Genomic DNA, 18,900 nt, shown 5'->3' with positions numbered 1-18,900 from the left:
TGGGTGGTTGATGATAGGCACAGACTCGGTGAGCTGAAGGGCTTGTTTCAGTGCTGTATCTCTAAAATAAAAAATTAAATTTAAAAAAGTGCTAGAAATACACAGCAGGTCTGGCAGCATCTGTGGAGGGAGAAACAGAGTTAACATTTCAGGTCTGTGTTCTTTCATCAGAACTGGCAAAGGTTAGAAAAGAATTAGGTTTTAAGCAAGAGCAGGGGAGGGGGTGGGGGGAGAGAACAAGGGGAAGGTGTTTGATGGGGCAGAGGGCAGGAGAGATTCAATAACAAAGCTGTCCTGGGACAAAGGCAAAGAGTGTGTTGATGCTTGTGGTGAAAGACAAAGCATTAGTCCAGAGAATGTTAATAGCAGAATAATGAGCAGCTCTGACTACATGAAAAAGAGGCACATGGTTCAAATATTTTTAAAAAGCCAGTTATGCTCTGAAGTTATTGAAGTTAGTCCAGTCTGCAAGGCTGTAGAGTGCTTAATTGAAAGCTCAGGTGCTGCTCTGCGAGCTTGCGTAGATGTTCACTGGAGCAGACCAAAGACAGAAATGTTGGCATGAGAGCAGGGGGGAGTGTCGAACTTTAGAAGCAGTTTCTTTTCCCTAAAATCTCCTGCATAGCTGTTTCTTAAAATCCCGCTCGCTGGGTTTTTCTGTAGAGCTCTGCATTCATCAGATTTAAGTCACAAACCAGTAGCAGGTGTATTCGTGTGATAGAGGCCAAGTTAATTCTTCCTCCACCTTCTTTCCCAGGAGCATGTTCATATCAGATTATTGGCCTAATTATTTAATCAATCACATGTTTTCCGCAGGATCCTTAAATCCATTTTATCAAGCTCTCCATTAACACCCAAAACAAATTAACATAAGCCGTCTTGGAGGTGGTGGCGATGTGTGTTTCTGGGTGGTTGTCAGAGATCAAACGACCTCTTTCGGAAACGAAGCTGAACACCTGCTGGAGTGGAACAAAGCCACGAATCTCAGCTCCCTGCGAGTCCCGGACTGTTCCTTTCCGCTCACCACCTTGGGGCCGCATGATCATGTTGCACCCGGAACAAAACAAAGGGGCGGACTTCCGGGCAACCTAGCAACGGCAGGATGCGCATGGCAGTCTCCATGGCAACTGGCCTCACATCTGAAACGCAGCCGAGCAGGAGCCAGTGCGAGGCGCCCAGAGCAAGTGGAGGAGTCAGGGCTGGTGCCACTGCTGCTGCCGCGCCTCAGCACTGAGAACGAAGATGTGGTGAAGTTACATATGAATGTATGGCAAACAGTAGATTAATGTATAGAAAATAACATTAATGGATGGAAAATATGTTAGTTTATCCAAAATAATTTTATATATTAATGCGAGAAAAATATTGAATATCAAATATCTGAAATAAATAATGTGTGTAAATAATTACATTGGAACCAGCATTTATCTTGCCCTAGCCAATATATATTCCTCAATCAACATCACAAAAACAATTTTTGTAGTCATTATCACATTGCTGTTCGTGAGAGTTTGCTGTGCAAAAATTGACTGCTGCGTTAACTACACTACAACAAAGACAACACTTTAAAAACGTACTTCATTGGCTGTAAAGCACTTTGGGACATCCTGTGGTCGTTAAAGGTTCCATACAAATGTAAGTCTTTATTTTTATTGATAAATTTGGACACTAGTGCAGGTGATCACTGTAATTGATTGAACTTTATAACACAGAATAGGTATCCCTATCCTCCAATTTTTCACAATCTGGACTTAGTTGTTGTGCTAAGGATGTCAAACCATTCACTGTACTTGCTTTAATTGAAAAATCATTTAAAATATTTTAAACATCTGTAAAGGATTTATAGAATAAATTGTCTTTTTCGTTTGTCTCTTGATCACTTCCATGGAGTGAGTGGGGTGACTTCAAAGAGAATTTATGTAGCACCTTTCATGATCTCAGGACATCCCAAGTACTTTACAGCCAATTAAGTACCTTCTGAAGTGCAGTCACTGTTGTAATGTAGGGAAATAATAGTTTGCTCACAGCAAGGTCCCACAGCTAATGGCCAGATAATATGTTTTGTAATGTTGGTTGAGGAATAGAGGCCAAGACACAAGAACTCGCCTGCTCATCTTAAGATAGTGTCACCTGAGAGGGCACACAGGGCCTCAGATGAACACTCATCATAAAGCGAGCAGCTCCAATAGTGCAGCAGCCCTCAGAACTGTGCTGAAGTGTCAGCCTGGAGTATTTGCTCAAGTCTCTGGAGCGAGATTTGAACCCACTACCTGACTCAGATGCAAGAATGCTGGCACTGTGTCATGTCTGACCCCTTCAAACAGAAATAAAATTTCCAGACATCTTTAAAAGGCTCCTTTCCTCTCTCCAGAATTCACTGTAAAGTTATGAGGCATTGCCTGTTTCTCTGCTAGTTGATAAATGCCAACATTTTTGAAATACTCAGCAGGTCTGGCAGCACCTGTGTAGAGAGACAAGAGTTAACCTTTCAGGTCTGTGACCCTTCATCAGAACTGGCAAAAGTTAGAAAGGTAACAGTCTTTAAGCAAGTGAAAGGAGGAAGGGGGGAAAGATGAACAAGAAGGAAGGACTGTGATAGGACGGAGGGGGGAGAGATTAAATGACAGATGTCATGGAACAGAATGCAAATGGAGTGCTAAATAGTTATAGTGAAAGACAAAGCATGAGTCCAGAGTGAGTGCTAATGGCAGAGTAATGAACAGCTCTGTATGAAAGCAAAAGCATGAAAAATAAGTTTAAGACTAACACATGGTTATAAATAAATAATCAACAAGAAGAAACTATATAAAAATAATAAACAAGAAATAATGGGGCTCATGGTCTGAAATTATTGAACCAATATTGAGTCCTTCCTTCTTGTTCTTCGTTCCCCCCCCCCCCCCTTTTACTTGCTCAAAGACCGTTACATTTCTAACTTCTCCTTGTTCTGATGAAGGGTCACAGACCTAAAACGTTAACTCTGTTTCTCTCGGCACAGATGCTGCCAGACCTGCTGAGATATTTCCAGCACTTTCTGTTCTCGTTTTCGAGTTCCAGCACCTGCAATATTTTGCTCTTATTCCAACATTTTTAAATGTCAGTTTCACTGACTGATCCTCATTATCACTGCCGACTGCTGGCTAAGTATCAAATTAATTTATTAATGTATTTGTTACCAGGCACAACTTGCTGTTATCAATGTGGTGTCATTTCAAGATTTTTTTTTAATGATCTGTTTCCTTTTGCAATGGTGTGATCACACATAGAAGTAGATCTCATGTCTTTATGAACCAGAAGCCTCTAGAGAAACAGCGTATCCTTTAGCACTTGCATCATTTTGGAAGGTTAATGCCTCATCGTTTTATTTCTCTCCAATTCACTGTGAAAGATGACATTAGCAACACACTGCACTCAAGCTGAACACAGAATTTGACTTATATAAATTGGATTTATTTACATTTTAAGCAAGCAAAAAACAGCACAGTATAATGACAACAGTAAACAGACCTCATCTTTTAAAACTGAACAATGCCACTTTTAGTTTTATTTTTCTCAAGAGTTAAATTCACCTTGTCCCTTGCACTCTGTTTTCTGCAAGCCTCATTCCCACAGGCATTATGCTTGTCCCATTCCAGGGACATGAACAGAAAAGTCCAGTGCAGTACTGCAGGATTGCTGCACTTTTGGGTATTCTGTCTTTTAGATACGATGTTAAACCAAGGTCCCATTTGCCTTCTCAGGTGGACGTAAAAGATCGCATGGAACTATTTGAAGAAGAGTTATCCCTGGTGCCCTGGCCAATATTTACCTTCCAACAAATGTCACTCAAACAACATATCTGGTCATTTTTACATTGCTGTTTGCGGGACCTTGCTGGATCAAATTGGCTGCCACGTTTCCTAAATAACAACTGTGCCTTTACTTCAAAAATGACTTTAAAGCGCTTTGAGATATCCAGAGGTCACGAGAGTTGCTATATGAATGTAAATCTTTATTTTCTTGCTTAAATGATCCAATAGCCTTTGCATTGTGTGGAATGCAACCTAATGGTTTTACGACTTTTCTGATGATCTCATTTTCAGGTTGAATGATCCACCAGTAGGTGTTGTTCACATCTCTCAAACTAAATCTTCCCGGTTAAGCACATCCATACTGTATGGAAGGCAAAAGGAAAATTCATCCTCTGTAAGTTAGACATACCAGAGCTGGGTGGCCATCTTAAACCACTCTTATCCTCAGCATTATATTTTTTAGTGCATATGATAATCTCTCATATATCTACACAAAGGTAATGCTTACCATTATACAGGTGACAATGGAATGGAAGTTGTCATAGCACAGAAAAATAAATCAATATTAATCTTTCTGAAGAGAACATAAATAACATAATTACTATCCTTTTAAGGTACTCATCTGAATGGATTGCAGTTTTCTTTAATTATTCTTTCAAATTTTTAATTAGCCTAGTATATAATTTGCCTACACATTCCATTAATATTTATTAGAAAGTTTAATTGACTTTTGAATTAAAAATATTAGATTAAAGTTCTTGGACCATGTTGACATACTTTGGCAGATTTTGGATTTTGGACAAAATCTGTGTACAAGAAGCCACTTCACTTCCCCAGTGGGCTGTTTTAAACTTTTTTCTTAATCCTTTTGAACTATTATTTAGTTTACGTATTAAATCTAATTCATTGTTGCACTTATAAACAGTTGTTTGGACTGTAGTAAACTCTGAATAATTAACTGAAAATGTGCCACACACGTTCCTAAAGTTATCCTCTCTAAAATGCTCAATGGAAAATTTCTCCCTTTTTCTAACCTCTTGTGAATCTTCCTCCACATCAGTGTGGCTAACCATGATTACAGCAGGCTCGTTATTTATCTGTGGGAAAGAGTGATCATCAGTGAGCTGATATAATTTAAAAGAGGAATAAATATAGGAGAAATTCTTGACACTAAACATAAATTTTCTTATTTGAAGCAGTATTTTTCAAAGTATTCTGCATGGGGAACCATCTGCAAATATTGATACGCTCCAGGGAGCCTCTGTATGTAAACAGGAACACTGGCTATTAGCTCAACAAATATAGAAAATGTCATGAGTCTGCCAATACTGCAACATAAATCTGCTGACCATGAACATTTTCCAAAATCCACTAGTCTCCAAGGGTCCAGGTACATCAGTTTGAAAATCTACGTGTTGGAGCAAATTTGTCTTCTGATAATTGCTCCTAGAATAATGACCACCTCCTCCTGAAGTTACATGACAAGTTGCATTTATATAGCTCTTTACCACATCTCTGAGAAATGTCCTAAAGTACTTAGATTAATAGTATTCACAGCACAGAAGGATATTTGTCCCATTATGCCTGTGCCTGTGCCAGCTGTTTTGAAAGATACAATTGAATCTACTTCCACCACTCTATACAGGGAAAGCATCGCAGATCATAACAACTTGTTGAGAACAACTTGTTGGCGACACAGCTCCAGCGACCCGGGTTCAGTTCTGGGTACTGCCTGTGCGGAGTTTGCAAGTTCTCCCTGTGTCTGCATGGGTTTCCGCTGGGTGCTCCGGTTTCCTCCCACAGCCAAAGACTTGCAGGTTGATAGGTAAATTGACCATTGTAAATTGCCCCTAGTGTAGGTAGGTGGTAGGAGAATGGTGGGGATGTGGTAGAGAATATGGGGTTAATGTAGGATTAGTATAAATGGGTGGTTGTTGGTCGGCACAGACTCAGTGGGCCGAAGGGCCTGTTTCAGTGCTGTATCTCTAAATAAATAAAATTTAAAAATTCTCATCTCCCTTCTGGTTCTTTTGCCAATTATCTTAAATGTGTGCCCTCTGGTTACTGACCCATCTGCCATTGGAAACAGTTTTTCCTTATTTACGTTATTAAACCCCCTTACAATTTTGAATACATCTATGAAATCTCTTCTTAACCTCTCTGTTCTAAGGAGAACAATCCCAGCTCCTCTAGTCTCTCCACATAACTCAAGGCCCTCATGCCTGGTATCATACCTGCCAATCTCCTTATCACCCTCTCCAAGGCCTTAACGTCCTTCCTAAAGGAATTAGGCACAATACTCCAGCTGAGGCCTAACCAGTGTTTTGTAAAAGTGTAACATAAATTCCTTGCTTTTGTACTCTGTTCCTCTCTTTATAAAGCCTAGGATTTCATGTACTGTTTTAACATCCTTATCGACTTGTCCTGTACTTTCAGAGATTCTATGCGTTTCTCTGCATAAAGAAGAATCACCTTTTATCAATCTTAAAGTTACCTTTTACAAGTTTTAAGCTGCTTTCTGTACCTCATTCAATTGGATTTCTTGATTGCTGCTCTGCATTGGTTGGATATGTTTTGTGTCAAGTCTCTTGGGTCTCTTTCCACTTCATTCTTATCTATCTTTATCCAATCTCTCATGAAAGGAGCAGGAGGTAGAATTAGGGAATATGCGCAGCTTGGGCAAAGTGATTTAAACAGCCTGTTTGGAATAGAAATGAAATACAGTACTAATGTGCCTCCTGGCTTGCCATAGTCATGTGATCTCTGCCGTGAGTTGCTCATTGCAGGCAGCCATCACAAGTTCAGTTCAATAAAGACACAGTACACGAAAGACTGTTGTCCTTTGAGCTCATGACATGGTGTCAGAGTGGAGATGAGAATGAGTGTTGAAGAGCCGTATAGAAGCATAGCTACTAAAAGAGGAACACAGGAATGTTCAGAGCTGCCGAAAGTGGCTAGAAGCCACAGAAAAGGAACAACGAAGCAGGCCACAGCTGAAAGCATTGGGCAAAACAGAATGGCTGCAAATTTTCCCCTCCGGCATCAGTTGAAATGAAAGATGATATCAAGCAGAACTGGCACTTTTTCCCATCGCAATAACAAAATTATGAAATTGCGACTTGGAGAAGATGTTTACAGTGATGTGACAGGTCAAGATTTACAGTGGTCAGGAGGCTTGACTTCTGGAATGTTTTTGGTTTCCTTTATAATTGTTAAACAAGACGGTTGGTTTTTGCCTACCAGGAAAACCCAGCTCATCTCTTTCTCTCTCTTGGAAAGAAACACTGCATATTTAGTGTGTCCGTCTCCTCTTTACTCCTATATTTGAAGAAACCCTGCGTATCGAATGTGTGGGAACTGAAACCCCTGTTGCCGCATTTCTGCTGTAAGGCCTATCTGAATCCTCTGTAGCTGCATTTCTTGGAAAGCCTACCCAAACTGGTCTTCAACATTGCCTGGAAAGAACCATTCTAGGGAGATCCCAACAGAGGTCTAAAATCAAAATTCCCTTCAATTTTTATGGTTAACCTATGTATGTATGTGTGTGTGTGAGGGGATAAGGTAAAAAGAGAACTGTTATACTTCAAATCTGTGTATTGATGCTTTGCTTCATGATTGGTTAAGACTTGTTTTAGAATAAACTGATAATTTGGTTGTTTGTTAAAGAAACCTGTTTGGTGTGTTTTATTCTAGGTTAGAAATAGAGTCTATGATTAACTGTATCGGTAAGTGGGAAAAGTATTAAATATATGTTGTGGCCCGTGGAGAAGTGGAACTAGAATAAACAGTGCACTCCTCCTGCCTCTTAACATATCACATGAGTGATGTCTTATGATTGAATATTATGTGATCAAATGTCACATGATCATATCTCTAGGAATATGTCAAACCAAAGTTAGAAAATCTGTTTGGAAAAAACGCTGCTCCATGATTGTTTATATTTTAAGGTATCAGGGAGCAGCGTTTTTACACAAGTGAGTAATTGGGGTAAGTGAATGAGTGAGTGATTTGGAGGAGTGTGTGATTGACTTGGGGGAGTGAGGAATGATGTATTCGCACTACAGAGGGTACAGAGAAAATTTACAAGGATGTTGCCAGGAATGGAAAATTTTAGCTACAAGGGAAGATTGGATAGGCTCGGGTTGCTTTCTTTGGAACGGAGGAGGCGGAGAGGTCATTTAATTGAGGTGAATAAAATTATGAGGGGCCTTGATAGAAGTAGCAGAGAGGGGCATAGATTTAAAGTAATTGGCAGAAGGATTAGAGAGGACCTGAGGAGAATTTTTTCATCCAGAAGCTGGTGGTCTGGAACTCTCTGCCTGAAAGGGTGGTGAAGGCAGAACCCCTCATATTTAAAAATACTTGGATTATGTACTTCAAGTGCTGTAATCTACAGGGCTATGGACCAAGATCTGGAAAATGGGATTAGGCAAGATAGCTCTTTTTCGGCTGGCAGTGACATGATGGGTCGAATGGCCTCCTCTTGTGCTGTAAATTTTCAAAGTTTTAATGAGTTAATGATTTGAGTCAGTGGTTTGGGCAAGTGGATGAGCAATTTGGAGGAGAGAGAGAGTAGATTTGAGCGAGTGAGTGAGCGGTTTGGGCAAGTAAATGATTGAATGCTGAAGCAAAGTGTTATATACTGTTATATCATTCGTAAAGAGCTAGGAACTAATTGTTATGTGTAAGTGTGTTCCAATGTGCTACTTTCACTGCTGCACTGGAGTCATGTGATGTTTAACACTCCACTGGTCAAGCAGCATGGACAATGAACAATACAAAGTGAGCCACCAACCTTTTTAAGTCCAAAGTGTGATTATTTCTAACTTATGGCAAAGACATAATATGGTGGCAGCAGCTGTCTGTGAGTAAGCCTAAAACATTTTAGACAAATTTGATGCTGAATTAGATTGAAAAAAATCAACCCAAATTAGTGTCAGAGAGAAAGAGAGGAAAAACTGAGGTTTTTTTATATTCTTTCGGAGGTTGTTTGTTGCCCATCCCAAATTGCCTTTGAGAAGATGGTGGTGAACCACTGCAGTACATGTGGTGTAGGTTCACCAACAGTGCTGTTAGGAAGGGAGTTCCAGGATTTTGATCTAGCGATAGTGAAGGAATGGCAATATAGTTCCAAGACAGGATGGTGTGTGGTTTGGAGGAGAACTTGCAGGTGGTGGTCCCATGCATCTGCTGCCCTCGTCCTTCTCGGTGGTAGAGGTTGGAAGGTGCTGTCGATGGAGGTGTGGTGAGTTGCTTCAGTGCATCTTGTAGACGGTACACACTGCTGTCCCTGTGCGTCGGTGGTTGAGGGAGTGAGGAGGTGAGTTACTCACCGCAGAATTCCCAGTCTTTGACTTGCTTTTGTAGCCACAGTACTTAGTACTGTGTTACACAGTACAGTACTGGACAGCTGGTCCAGTTCAGTTTCTGGTCAGAGGTAACCCCCAGGATGTTGATAGTTGGGGATTCAGCAATGGTAGTGCCATTGAACATCAAGGGGAGATGGTAGAATTCTCTCTTGTTTGAGATAGTTATTGCCTGGCACTTGTGTGGTGCGAATGTTACTTGCCACTTAGCAGTCCAAGCCTGAATGTTGTCCAGGTCTTGCTGCATATGGACATGGACTGCTTCAGTAGCTGAGGAGTCGTGAATGGTGCTGAACATTGTGCAATCATCAGCGAACATCCCTACTTCTGACCATATGATGGAGGGAAGGTCATTGATGAAGCAGCTGAAGGTGGTTGGGCCTAGGACACTACCCTGAGGAACTCCTGCAGTGATGTCCTGGGAAGTGAATTGTGCGAAACCAAAATGGCCACTGGCACAGTAATGAATGCCCAGCTACAGCCCATAATGAATGAGGAAGGATGTCATAGAGGCATTTGAGACGTTTAAAAGTATGTGCAGATTGATATTCAGTTGTTTTCTAAAAGGCGCTAATGAAGAGGAAAGTGTCAGCTATATCCTTCTGTGGGCAGGAGATAAAGGATTAAATTTGTTTAATAGCTGCAAGCTGAGTGAAGAGGACAGCAGAAACCCAAACAAAAGTTTTGAAAAATTCAGCACCATCTCCAGCCAAACTCAAATCATCGGATCTACCGATATGAATTTCAAGGCCTCAGACAGGAATTAGATGAGCCTATTGACAATTTCGTAACAAGATTGAAAAATGCAGCCAGTAAATGTAAATTTAAAGATACAGATGAAATGCGATAGATCAGCTAATTTGGGGTTCTACATACCCTGAAGTACAAAAAGTCCTAATTGGCAAAGACAAGCTCACAATATTGCAAACTGTAGACATTGCCAGAGTACATGAAGCCATGAGCAGATAGATGAAGACACTGACTGCCCAAACAACTAGCCTTCAGTTAAGCCAAGAGAAAGGCAGCAGGGTTGATGCAGTAAAACAGCAACAAAAGAATGCACGCCAGATGAGTGAAAGACGTGCAGGATCTGTGGACGACCACGGACAGAAGGAAATGTCCCACATATGGATCAATCTGCAGAGCTTGCGGAAAGGCTAATCATTTGGAAAAGATGTGCAAAACAAAGCAAGAAGGTGGTAGATGAGTCACCAGAGACAGAGCAACAGGGTGAAGAGTAGGAAAAGAAACCACAACACCCATATCCTGGAAGATGACGATGGGTTTGAGAATTCGATAGACACAGGAACCTACAACTGCATGAAATGTCCGATTGCAACAGTTCCCAGAGAAAAGAAATTCACACACTATTCAGATCAGGAAGAGGGGGGAAAACAAGCCCACAACGATAAACCTGAAAGTGCAGCTTGATACCAGAGCACAGAATAACATCATCCTGCTCAGACTATACCGGAAGATCTTTCCTGAAAATGTGGAAGAAAATGGTTATCCAGGGAAAGGTGCTCTGAAACTAAATGTCATCCAACAGCATACGGAGGAACTGAGATTCGAAAGCTAGGAACAACCTAAATCAGAGGGACACACAAAGGAAACAATGTTTACTGTATATCCTACGTCACTATAACAGATGGTCCTACTATTCTGGGATTGAACAGTTGCAAAGAGCTGCAGATTATCTCAGTAAACCATGAGGTGACAGAGGTGACACTGAGGATTGAAGATAGTACACCCATTGAAAAGTGCCCTCCACTCAGAAGCAAAGAAGATCTGGTACAAATGTATCGTGAGTGTTTTGATGAGAAGGTTGGATGGTTTGAAGATTTTGAATTTCACATCACTGTTGACCCAGTGATGAAACCCCCACATAAAGTACATAAAAGGAAAGCTTGAAAGAGATGGAAGAAAAGAGGTGATCACTAGAGTCACAGAGCCTACAGACTGGTAAATTCCATCATGGTGAGAGAGAAGCCAAATGGACGGCTAAGAATTTGCCTGGATTTTAAAGACCTTAATCAAGCAATAAAGAGGAATCACTACCCTATTCCAACACTGGAAGAGATCACACCAGCACTGGCAGGGGCAAAGGTTTTCAGCAAGTTTGATACCAGAAATTGCTACTGGAATGTGAAGCTTGACAACAAATCTTCGCTGTTTAAGACATTCAACACACCCTTTGGGTGGTACAAATTTCTGCATCTACCTTTTGGCCTTGAAGTGAGCCAGGATGTGTTCCAGCAGAAAGTAGATGAAACATACTGAGGATGTAAAGAAGCAGTTGGCATAGCTGATGATGTCCATATATATGGTGTAGACAAAAAAGATGCCATAGACATGCGGGTTGATAGGTAAATTGGCCATTGTAAAATTTCCCCTAGTGTAGGTAAGTGGTAGGAGAATTGAGGGAAGGTGGGGATGTGAGAGGGAAAATGGGATTAATGTAGGATGAGTATAAATGGGTAGTTGATGGTCGGTGCGAACGCGTTGGGCCGAAGGGCCTGTTTCAGTGCTGTATCTCTCTATGACTACCATCTACATGAAGCCATGGAGAGAACCAGGAATGCTGGGATCAAGCTAATTACAGACAAATGCAATGTGAAGGTGACAGAATGCCAGTTCTTCGGAATGGTGTACACACCAAGTTCTGAAAGAATCTCGGCTATCTCTGGAATGGAAGCCCCAAGAGATAAGGGAAAGTTGAGAAGTTTCCTTGGCTTGATCCAATACATGAGCTTCTTCATACTGCATACGTCGGAATACACAGGAAGCTTGCGGGAGCTGATGAGAGTGCCAGTGGTCAGAGTCACACAACAGGAATTTCAACAAACTCAAAGAGGTAATGTGACAAGTCTGTCATACCATGACAAAAAGAAACCTTCCACTCTGCAAGTAGATGCTTCTACAAAAGGAGTGGGGGGGCAGCTCTGGTACACCAGGGAAAGCCGATAGCATTCACATTCAAAGTTCTAACATCAGCTGAGACCAACTTAGAAAGAGAACTTTGGCAGTCATGTATGGATGTGAGAAGTTCCACATATATCTCTATGGGAGAAAGTTCATAGTGGTGAGTGATCATCATCCACTGGAGCAGATCTACAAGAAAAATCTATGTAAAGCACCAGCAAGGCTGCAGAGGTTAATCTTGAGGCTTCAGAGTTACGATTTCACTCTGAAATACAAGCCAGGAAGAGAAATGGTGCTGGCAGATACCCTATCTCGGTTGTCGCCATCGGAAAACACGAGATGGAAGATCTAGGTATAAAAATTCATCACCTAGTGAACGTAATACCACCAAAACTGAGTTAAATTGGAGATGAAACCAGCAAAGATGAGGAGTTACAGATGCTCTCTCAGCAAGTAATCCAGGGATGGCATGATAAGATGCAGCAAACACAGTCAGCAATATGGCTGGACTGGTTTATCAGCAGTGACATCTCACGGGGAGTTTTCTGAAGCCTCGGCAAATGGGGAGACCGGGTAATCAGGGAGTCAATTGAGGGGTTTTGGCAATTGCTGAGGGGGCTCTTTGAAATAGGGGAGTGCTGAAATGGGGGAGCTCTGAAATGAGCAGGTGCGTGAAATGGGGCTTGGGGTTCCACTGTTTCCTCACTTCCCTGCCCTTGGATTGCTCTTTTCCCTGCCCTTGGTTTCCCCTCTTCTCCTGTTCATGGGTGGCCTCCAGATTCTTGGACTTTGTTGCACAACAGCACAGCTGTCGATGTGAAACAATGAAATAAATACTCAGCTACAGTGGACCCCACCTTCCTAAAGTAAATGCTATAACATTTGTAGATGTTACGTGATCAGCCTTCACAAGGTCAGATGTCATGTGGTCAGAAAATTGATTAAACCTCCATGAATATCTTAACCAGAGTTGCCAACCCTAGGCATGCCTCAGGAAGGCCCAAGGCCAGCCTGAAATTGGGCCTCATTAATATTATTTAGGTGAACTACTGCCAGATGAATTTTGGGTTATCTGCATGCCTCGCTGGCAGCAGCCCAAAGGTAAGTCCTGAGGTAGTGGGGTGGTAGGATGGTTGTGGGGGCTGCATTCAGGAGACTGTGGAGTTCCTGCTCCACAGGAACATTTTAAAAACATATATAAGGGGCCTAAGGCCTGTTTTAAGTGTATCGACAGGAATGTTTAAAAAATGGCCCAAGTCAATATCGGGACAAAAGTCTTTCAGGCATCCATTTGGCACAAGACATTGGTCCCTATAATTGGCCATCATTGCCCTAGTTTTACACTCATAAAATGGGTGCAGTGTCATCTAGTTTCTACTTCAGTGTGGTCAGCGTGTCAACAAAGAATTTTAGTTTAAAAAATTTTAAGTAAAAATATAAATTAAATCTTGAAATGAAATTTATTAGTGTTGTGCAGACAAATATAGAAATTTTAAATAATACTTAAATTATCTGTAAGTTTTAATAAATTGCCATTTTTAACCATTCACCTGTTCGTTTTCAGCATGCTAATAATGAAATAAATTGCAGGTTGCAGTCTACAAATCGAAGCAGGTTAACATGTGAACTGTTGCCTCAGAAGCAAACCAACAAGTGTCCTACATTGCAAGAGCGTGGGATCAAGAGCAATGCCGCCCAGAATTTAGGTAAATAGTGATACAAGGACAAGAATGTTTAAAAATTGAGAAGACTCCTATTGAAAATGTATCCACTGTTTAATGAGGAACAAATAAAATAATCAGGTTTAAAGAAAACTTTCTTAAAAATAAGTTTGAACAAATTAAATACCTCAGTAATTTCCTGATCAATAGCTTTCCTGATCTCATAAGAGTCTGATTTAATTGATTGCATAGACTAGGTTTGTATTCTGTTGCATATAAAATATTACGGGGCGATCTATTTGAGATGTTTAAGATGATCCATGGATTTGATAGTTTATTTCTATCTACACTATTTCTTCTGATGGGGGAGTCCAGAACAAGGGGTCACAACTGAAAATTAGAGCTAGACAAGGGATGAAATCTGGAAGCACTTCTTCACATAAAGCTTAGTGGAAATCTGGATCTCACTCTCAAAAAGCTGTTGAGGTTCGGGCAGTTGAAAATTTCAAAATTGAGGTACATAGATTGTTGTCAGGGGATATTAAAAATAGGAAATCAAAGCAGGAAAATGAAGTTAAGGTACAGATCAGGCATGATCTAATTGAATGGTGAACAAGGGTCGAGGGGCAAATTGCCTATACCTGTTTCATATGTTGCTAAATGAATAAGTTAATTTCACAGAAAAAAGCCTGTATTTAAGGGAGTGGTGCACATATTTTCTTAGATCTATTAAATTATGAAGTATAGGTAATATGCTGCATATTTTTTGTGATAAAATAGTGTACTGATTTTCAAATTATATTTCTAGATATGCCCAGGTAGGTGATTATTTTCTTTATAACACTTAGTGTTGTTAATCTTTATTTTCAGAAAAGTACATTCATTTATTCTATGAAGCAAAAGGGTTGAGGAGGCTTGGTTGGTTGGGTTTCTGGGAGTCATTCTAGCCTGGTGATATTGGATTGGATGAGGGTCGGGTAGGAATGGGGCTGAGGAACTGTTCTGCCTATTAGTCATCGTGTTGGACGGGGTTGTTGTTTTTCATGTAGTGGATTGCTGTGTTGAGGAGGAGACACTTGGTGCTGAGTGACCTCAAAAAACAGTTTGAGCCTGTTTGGTATTTCCCCAGTTACAGGTGGTGGCTGAACATCACTCGTTCTTTTTGGTTTTATGTCCAACGTGCTGCACTTCATCACAGAGAGTGATGCATCTGCAGGTAGTAGTGACTGTGTGGCAGCCTGTTTATTGTAGGGGTCCTTCCTTCTCCAATTGGTATGCTCAGCAAGTACTGTGCTGGATCCTTTGGGATTGTATGACTTGCCATGGTCCTTGTGATCTATATCCTAGACTACTATCTAGAACTGTTGGATGTGAACATGTGTAGGAAGATGCCCTTCTGGCCACAGCTCATCCAGTAGCAGGGAGGGATGAAATTTATGGCATTTATGTGGGGTGTACTTTGTGCAATAAATGACCTTAGAGAAAGCATTGTTCTGTGAGGTTGAATGCCCTCTGTCTCCATAGTAAAGCAGTGCTGAGGTGACATAGATCCATTTGCTTCATAACATTGGTGTTACCATGTTAAATATGTTTTCATATCAATTATGAGTCATTTTTTAATTCTTTATCAGCCTTCAAAAAACTTCTATGTTTTTACAAAAGTTCAGTTAAGATTTAGAGAAAGACATTGGGCTGAGTTTTATTAGTGCGCCTTCAAGCGCAGATGCGCCGTCGCTAAGCCCCCGCGATATTTCACGCGGGGACTCATTTAAATGGAGTGAGTAGAGCGGCCGCCCCGATAACGTAGAGGGGGCAGCTGTTCCATCACCAGCAACAGCGTCTGGTGCCACCGCCCAGGCGCCGGCGCCATTTTTAAAGGGCTTAAAGCCCTTCAGTGCCATTTAAATGTTTAAAGAGACAGTGTTGTTTCAAAAGTGAAATAAGATTTTATTAGCACTTCCAATCCCCTCCCAGCCCCCCAGTGAATAATACGTTGATTTTTTTTGTCCTGTCCCCCTGAAAAAGTGAGTTTTCACTCACGACCTTTCTCCTCCCAAACTTTATCCCCTTTGATCCTAAACCCCTTCCCAGCATCCCCGCAACCAATCGCGTTGCTTTTTTCCCCCCACCCCATCCTGAAAAATTCACTCTTCCCCCTCCCCACCAGTGTCACGCCTCAGATCTCCGAACGGAGATCCGAAGGCGCAGGACTTGCAGCAACTGGCCGGAATATTGGCGTGGGACGGCCGTTGCTACCGAGTAAGTGTTTATTCATTAATTTTAATATCATTAGCATATTTAGATTAAGGCTCCACTGCCGAGTGGCAGGGAGGCCGCCTCGAGGCTTCGCCGCCACCGGTAAAATGCAGTGGAAACTTCCTGGCATCGAGGCCCATGGCGGGCCTCTCCTGGAAGGATTTTCCGGGCCCCCTACGTCAGAGTGCTGGTAAAATTGAGCCCATTAAATGCTAGTTGTATAGAAATCCTACTGGAATAAGTTTTTAACTTCTTTTAAGCTGTATTTTGCATTGCTCCATTGGAAAGTGTACTGCCCATTGTGAAATTGAGTCATGCAGATAAGAAAGGTCTTTAGTTATATTTGTTTTGCTGCAGAGGGAGAAAGCAACTTAGATTTCCTCTGCTGACTACTGTTCAGTGACTGTTGCAGGAAAATGTGCATGTGAGGAAGTTAGGTTAAGACAGCATTGGGCTCAGCTGCGATGTCTCACAGGGTTAACTTCCCTTGTCACTGTCTAGTTTCCATCATGAAGAATAGCACCATCCCCTCCCCCCACCCCAGGCAGCCGGTCTCTGTGGAACCATGAAACAACACCCCAGCTTGAGTTAGTGTCTTCAGGAGAGAGTGGTAAAATTAGGATAAAAAATAAAATCACATTTTTAAAAAGCAAGGTTTAATTTATAAATGATTACATTTACTCACCTTACCTTTTCTCCAGATCTTCCTGCACTGCAAATCATTTCCCAGCTGAGTAGTCAAACTGCAGCCCTTTTCTAAGGTCGTCTAGCACAAGCAAAAGTCCAGAGTGACTTGCCTATCAATTCAATAATCATTTTTCTTCCTATTTCCCATTGGGGAAATATCCAACTTTTTGTAATTCAGCATTTTCCCACTGATGCACAACTGAGAATTGGGAACTCACCACATGTGAAATAACAGGCACAGTAACAGTTGCTTGGCACTACCTTTAACTTAAAGCATAGATTAGAAGCAAAACTTCAAAAGTTCTGTTGGAAACTATGCATATTTTGGTGTTTTATATTCAGCTAAAAGCTTCAAATATACCACTGATGTGCAAAAGGCGGCTGCCTTCTTAAGGAAACGGATCAAAGAAGGAGATTTGCAAGCAATTTTCCTACTGGGACAACTCTACTTTGAAGAGGTGAGGTAATAGTCCATAAATATAGCAAAAAAGCAGCTAATAGACTCTCGATGATTTCTGGAGGTAAAATCAATAAAAATAATTATCCTTTGTTTTTTCCTACTTACAGTACCAAAACTGATATTTTGCATCATACACTCCAACATTAATTTTTATCACGGGAGTGAATAACATGTTAATATGGGTACTTATTGAAAAAGACATTACTGGCTACTTTTCCTTCAAGAAGAAATTTCTTAAGCAAGTCTCTAATTTCTACTTTGGTTTTGAGTATGAGTACATTCATGACTTGCAGCCACATTATCAGATGTTTTCTGGTATTTTCTGGCATTGTCTCTGCCCAACTTTATAATACATTAGTACACCTTTGTTGTAAATTAAAATTACACGAAGGAGGTGTTTTATTCTTTGTGCCTGAGTATGCATCGTCTTTATTTTCTTTGATATTCTCTTCTTGCTGGTTCCCTCACCCCAGCAAGGTTATACAAGGAAGCAGGAAAAATGGTTTGCTGCTAGCCATCTGCCAGTATTATCCTTCGCCAAACATTAGGAGCCATGTGGAGACATAGAAACATAGCACATTTTTGGCAGAGAAGGAGGCCATTCAGCCCATTCTGTCTTTTAATTCTATTATATACTGGATCATATTATATCTCAGAAGATCAATCAAACATTAGGCAGAAAAAATCTGTAGCAGATGCTTTATTGCAGAACATAATTGGATAAAACATTTTATTGTTCTAGGTGGCATTGTTTACTTAAAATTCTATAAATTAAAAAAAATTGTACAATACAGCATAGCTTCTACATGATGTTTTCACGAACCAGTACCATGAAAGGTAGAGAATGATAAGACCAACATAAAATCATTGGTTAGCTGCTACATAAAATATTTCCCAATTAAAATAAGATTTCAGCCTCTCCTATAGTGTCAGCTGCTGCTATTACATTACAGTATACTGCCCCTTAGTGGACTCAGAACTCCACCAATACAACTACCCAAGGAATCACATCTGTTTATCCATATGAACTGGAGGTTAGTTATATAAGGAAATCAAACTTGAATCATTTTATTAACAGAAACCTAGAGCAGGATGTAACCGTGGGCTTCGGGAACCAACTGTCAGGACCTGCATTTGCGGCATCGAGACCGGGGAGAGCTATTTTCCCAGAGACGGCCTCCTAATTGGTCGCCTCTGAGTTCATTGTCCAATTAAGGATGGTGGGCGGGTTCCTGATGCTGCCAGTCCAATCAGAGGGCTGGCAGTTCTAGAGCCTTGGCAGCCCCACTGGGAGAGGTGGGAGCTGTTGAGTCAGGTCGGGGTCTGAGCAGGCACCTGAACATGGAGGTTGACCCTCCAATTAGAGGGGAAACCCCTGAGGTGGTGGTCTTTGCATGTAATGGGGCCTGCTCCGCCACTGCCAAAATGCCGGCGAGTGCTCTAAATGGCCCCTAATTGGGACCTTAAATATGCAGATTGGCTGCTCGCTGCCTTGTAGCAGACAGCCAATCCGCTGGCCAGTTCATCCTGAGAAACTTCCCTGGTAGTGGGAATGCATTGGGGAGCCATCCTGATGTGACTCCCAGCTACTTTCCTGGCCTGCCTGCCTCCACTCCCGCCACCTTGGGACTGGGAAATTTCTGCCCCTAATGTTTATGGGAGTATTTCTAAGAAGAAACTGCATACTCTGCAAATTTGGTATGATTGAATTTAGGTTGCATATTATATATTGTTTGATATATTTATAGTGATATAAC

At 41.3% G+C, this 18,900-nt stretch overlaps 1 protein-coding gene across 7 annotated transcripts in view; it reads left to right on the top strand.

Moving 5' to 3' along the window:
• Positions 1-943: 943 nt before the first annotated feature.
• The window catches only part of lrp2bp (LRP2 binding protein), a 50,949-nt gene continuing 32,992 nt past the window's right edge, over positions 944-18,900 (top strand). For 6 of the 7 annotated variants that reach the window (XM_068029412.1, XM_068029414.1, XM_068029411.1 and 3 more), the window contains exons 1-4: positions 944-1,265; positions 3,741-4,185; positions 13,670-13,785; positions 17,026-17,141. In XM_068029412.1, coding sequence (XP_067885513.1) covers positions 4,157-4,185; positions 13,670-13,785; positions 17,026-17,141 — 261 coding nt within the window. In that variant the 5' untranslated portion in view covers positions 944-1,265; positions 3,741-4,156. The remainder of the gene's footprint in view (positions 1,266-3,740; positions 4,186-13,669; positions 13,786-17,025; positions 17,142-18,900) is intronic. The other variant, XR_010974848.1, reaches the window with a different exon arrangement.

The sequence above is a fragment of the Heterodontus francisci genome, chromosome 4 (assembly GCF_036365525.1).
Source record: "Heterodontus francisci isolate sHetFra1 chromosome 4, sHetFra1.hap1, whole genome shotgun sequence".
Classification (NCBI taxonomy): domain Eukaryota; kingdom Metazoa; phylum Chordata; class Chondrichthyes; order Heterodontiformes; family Heterodontidae; genus Heterodontus; species Heterodontus francisci.
Note: the sequence above shows the minus strand (reverse complement) of the source record. Positions and strands in the feature narration are given on the sequence as shown.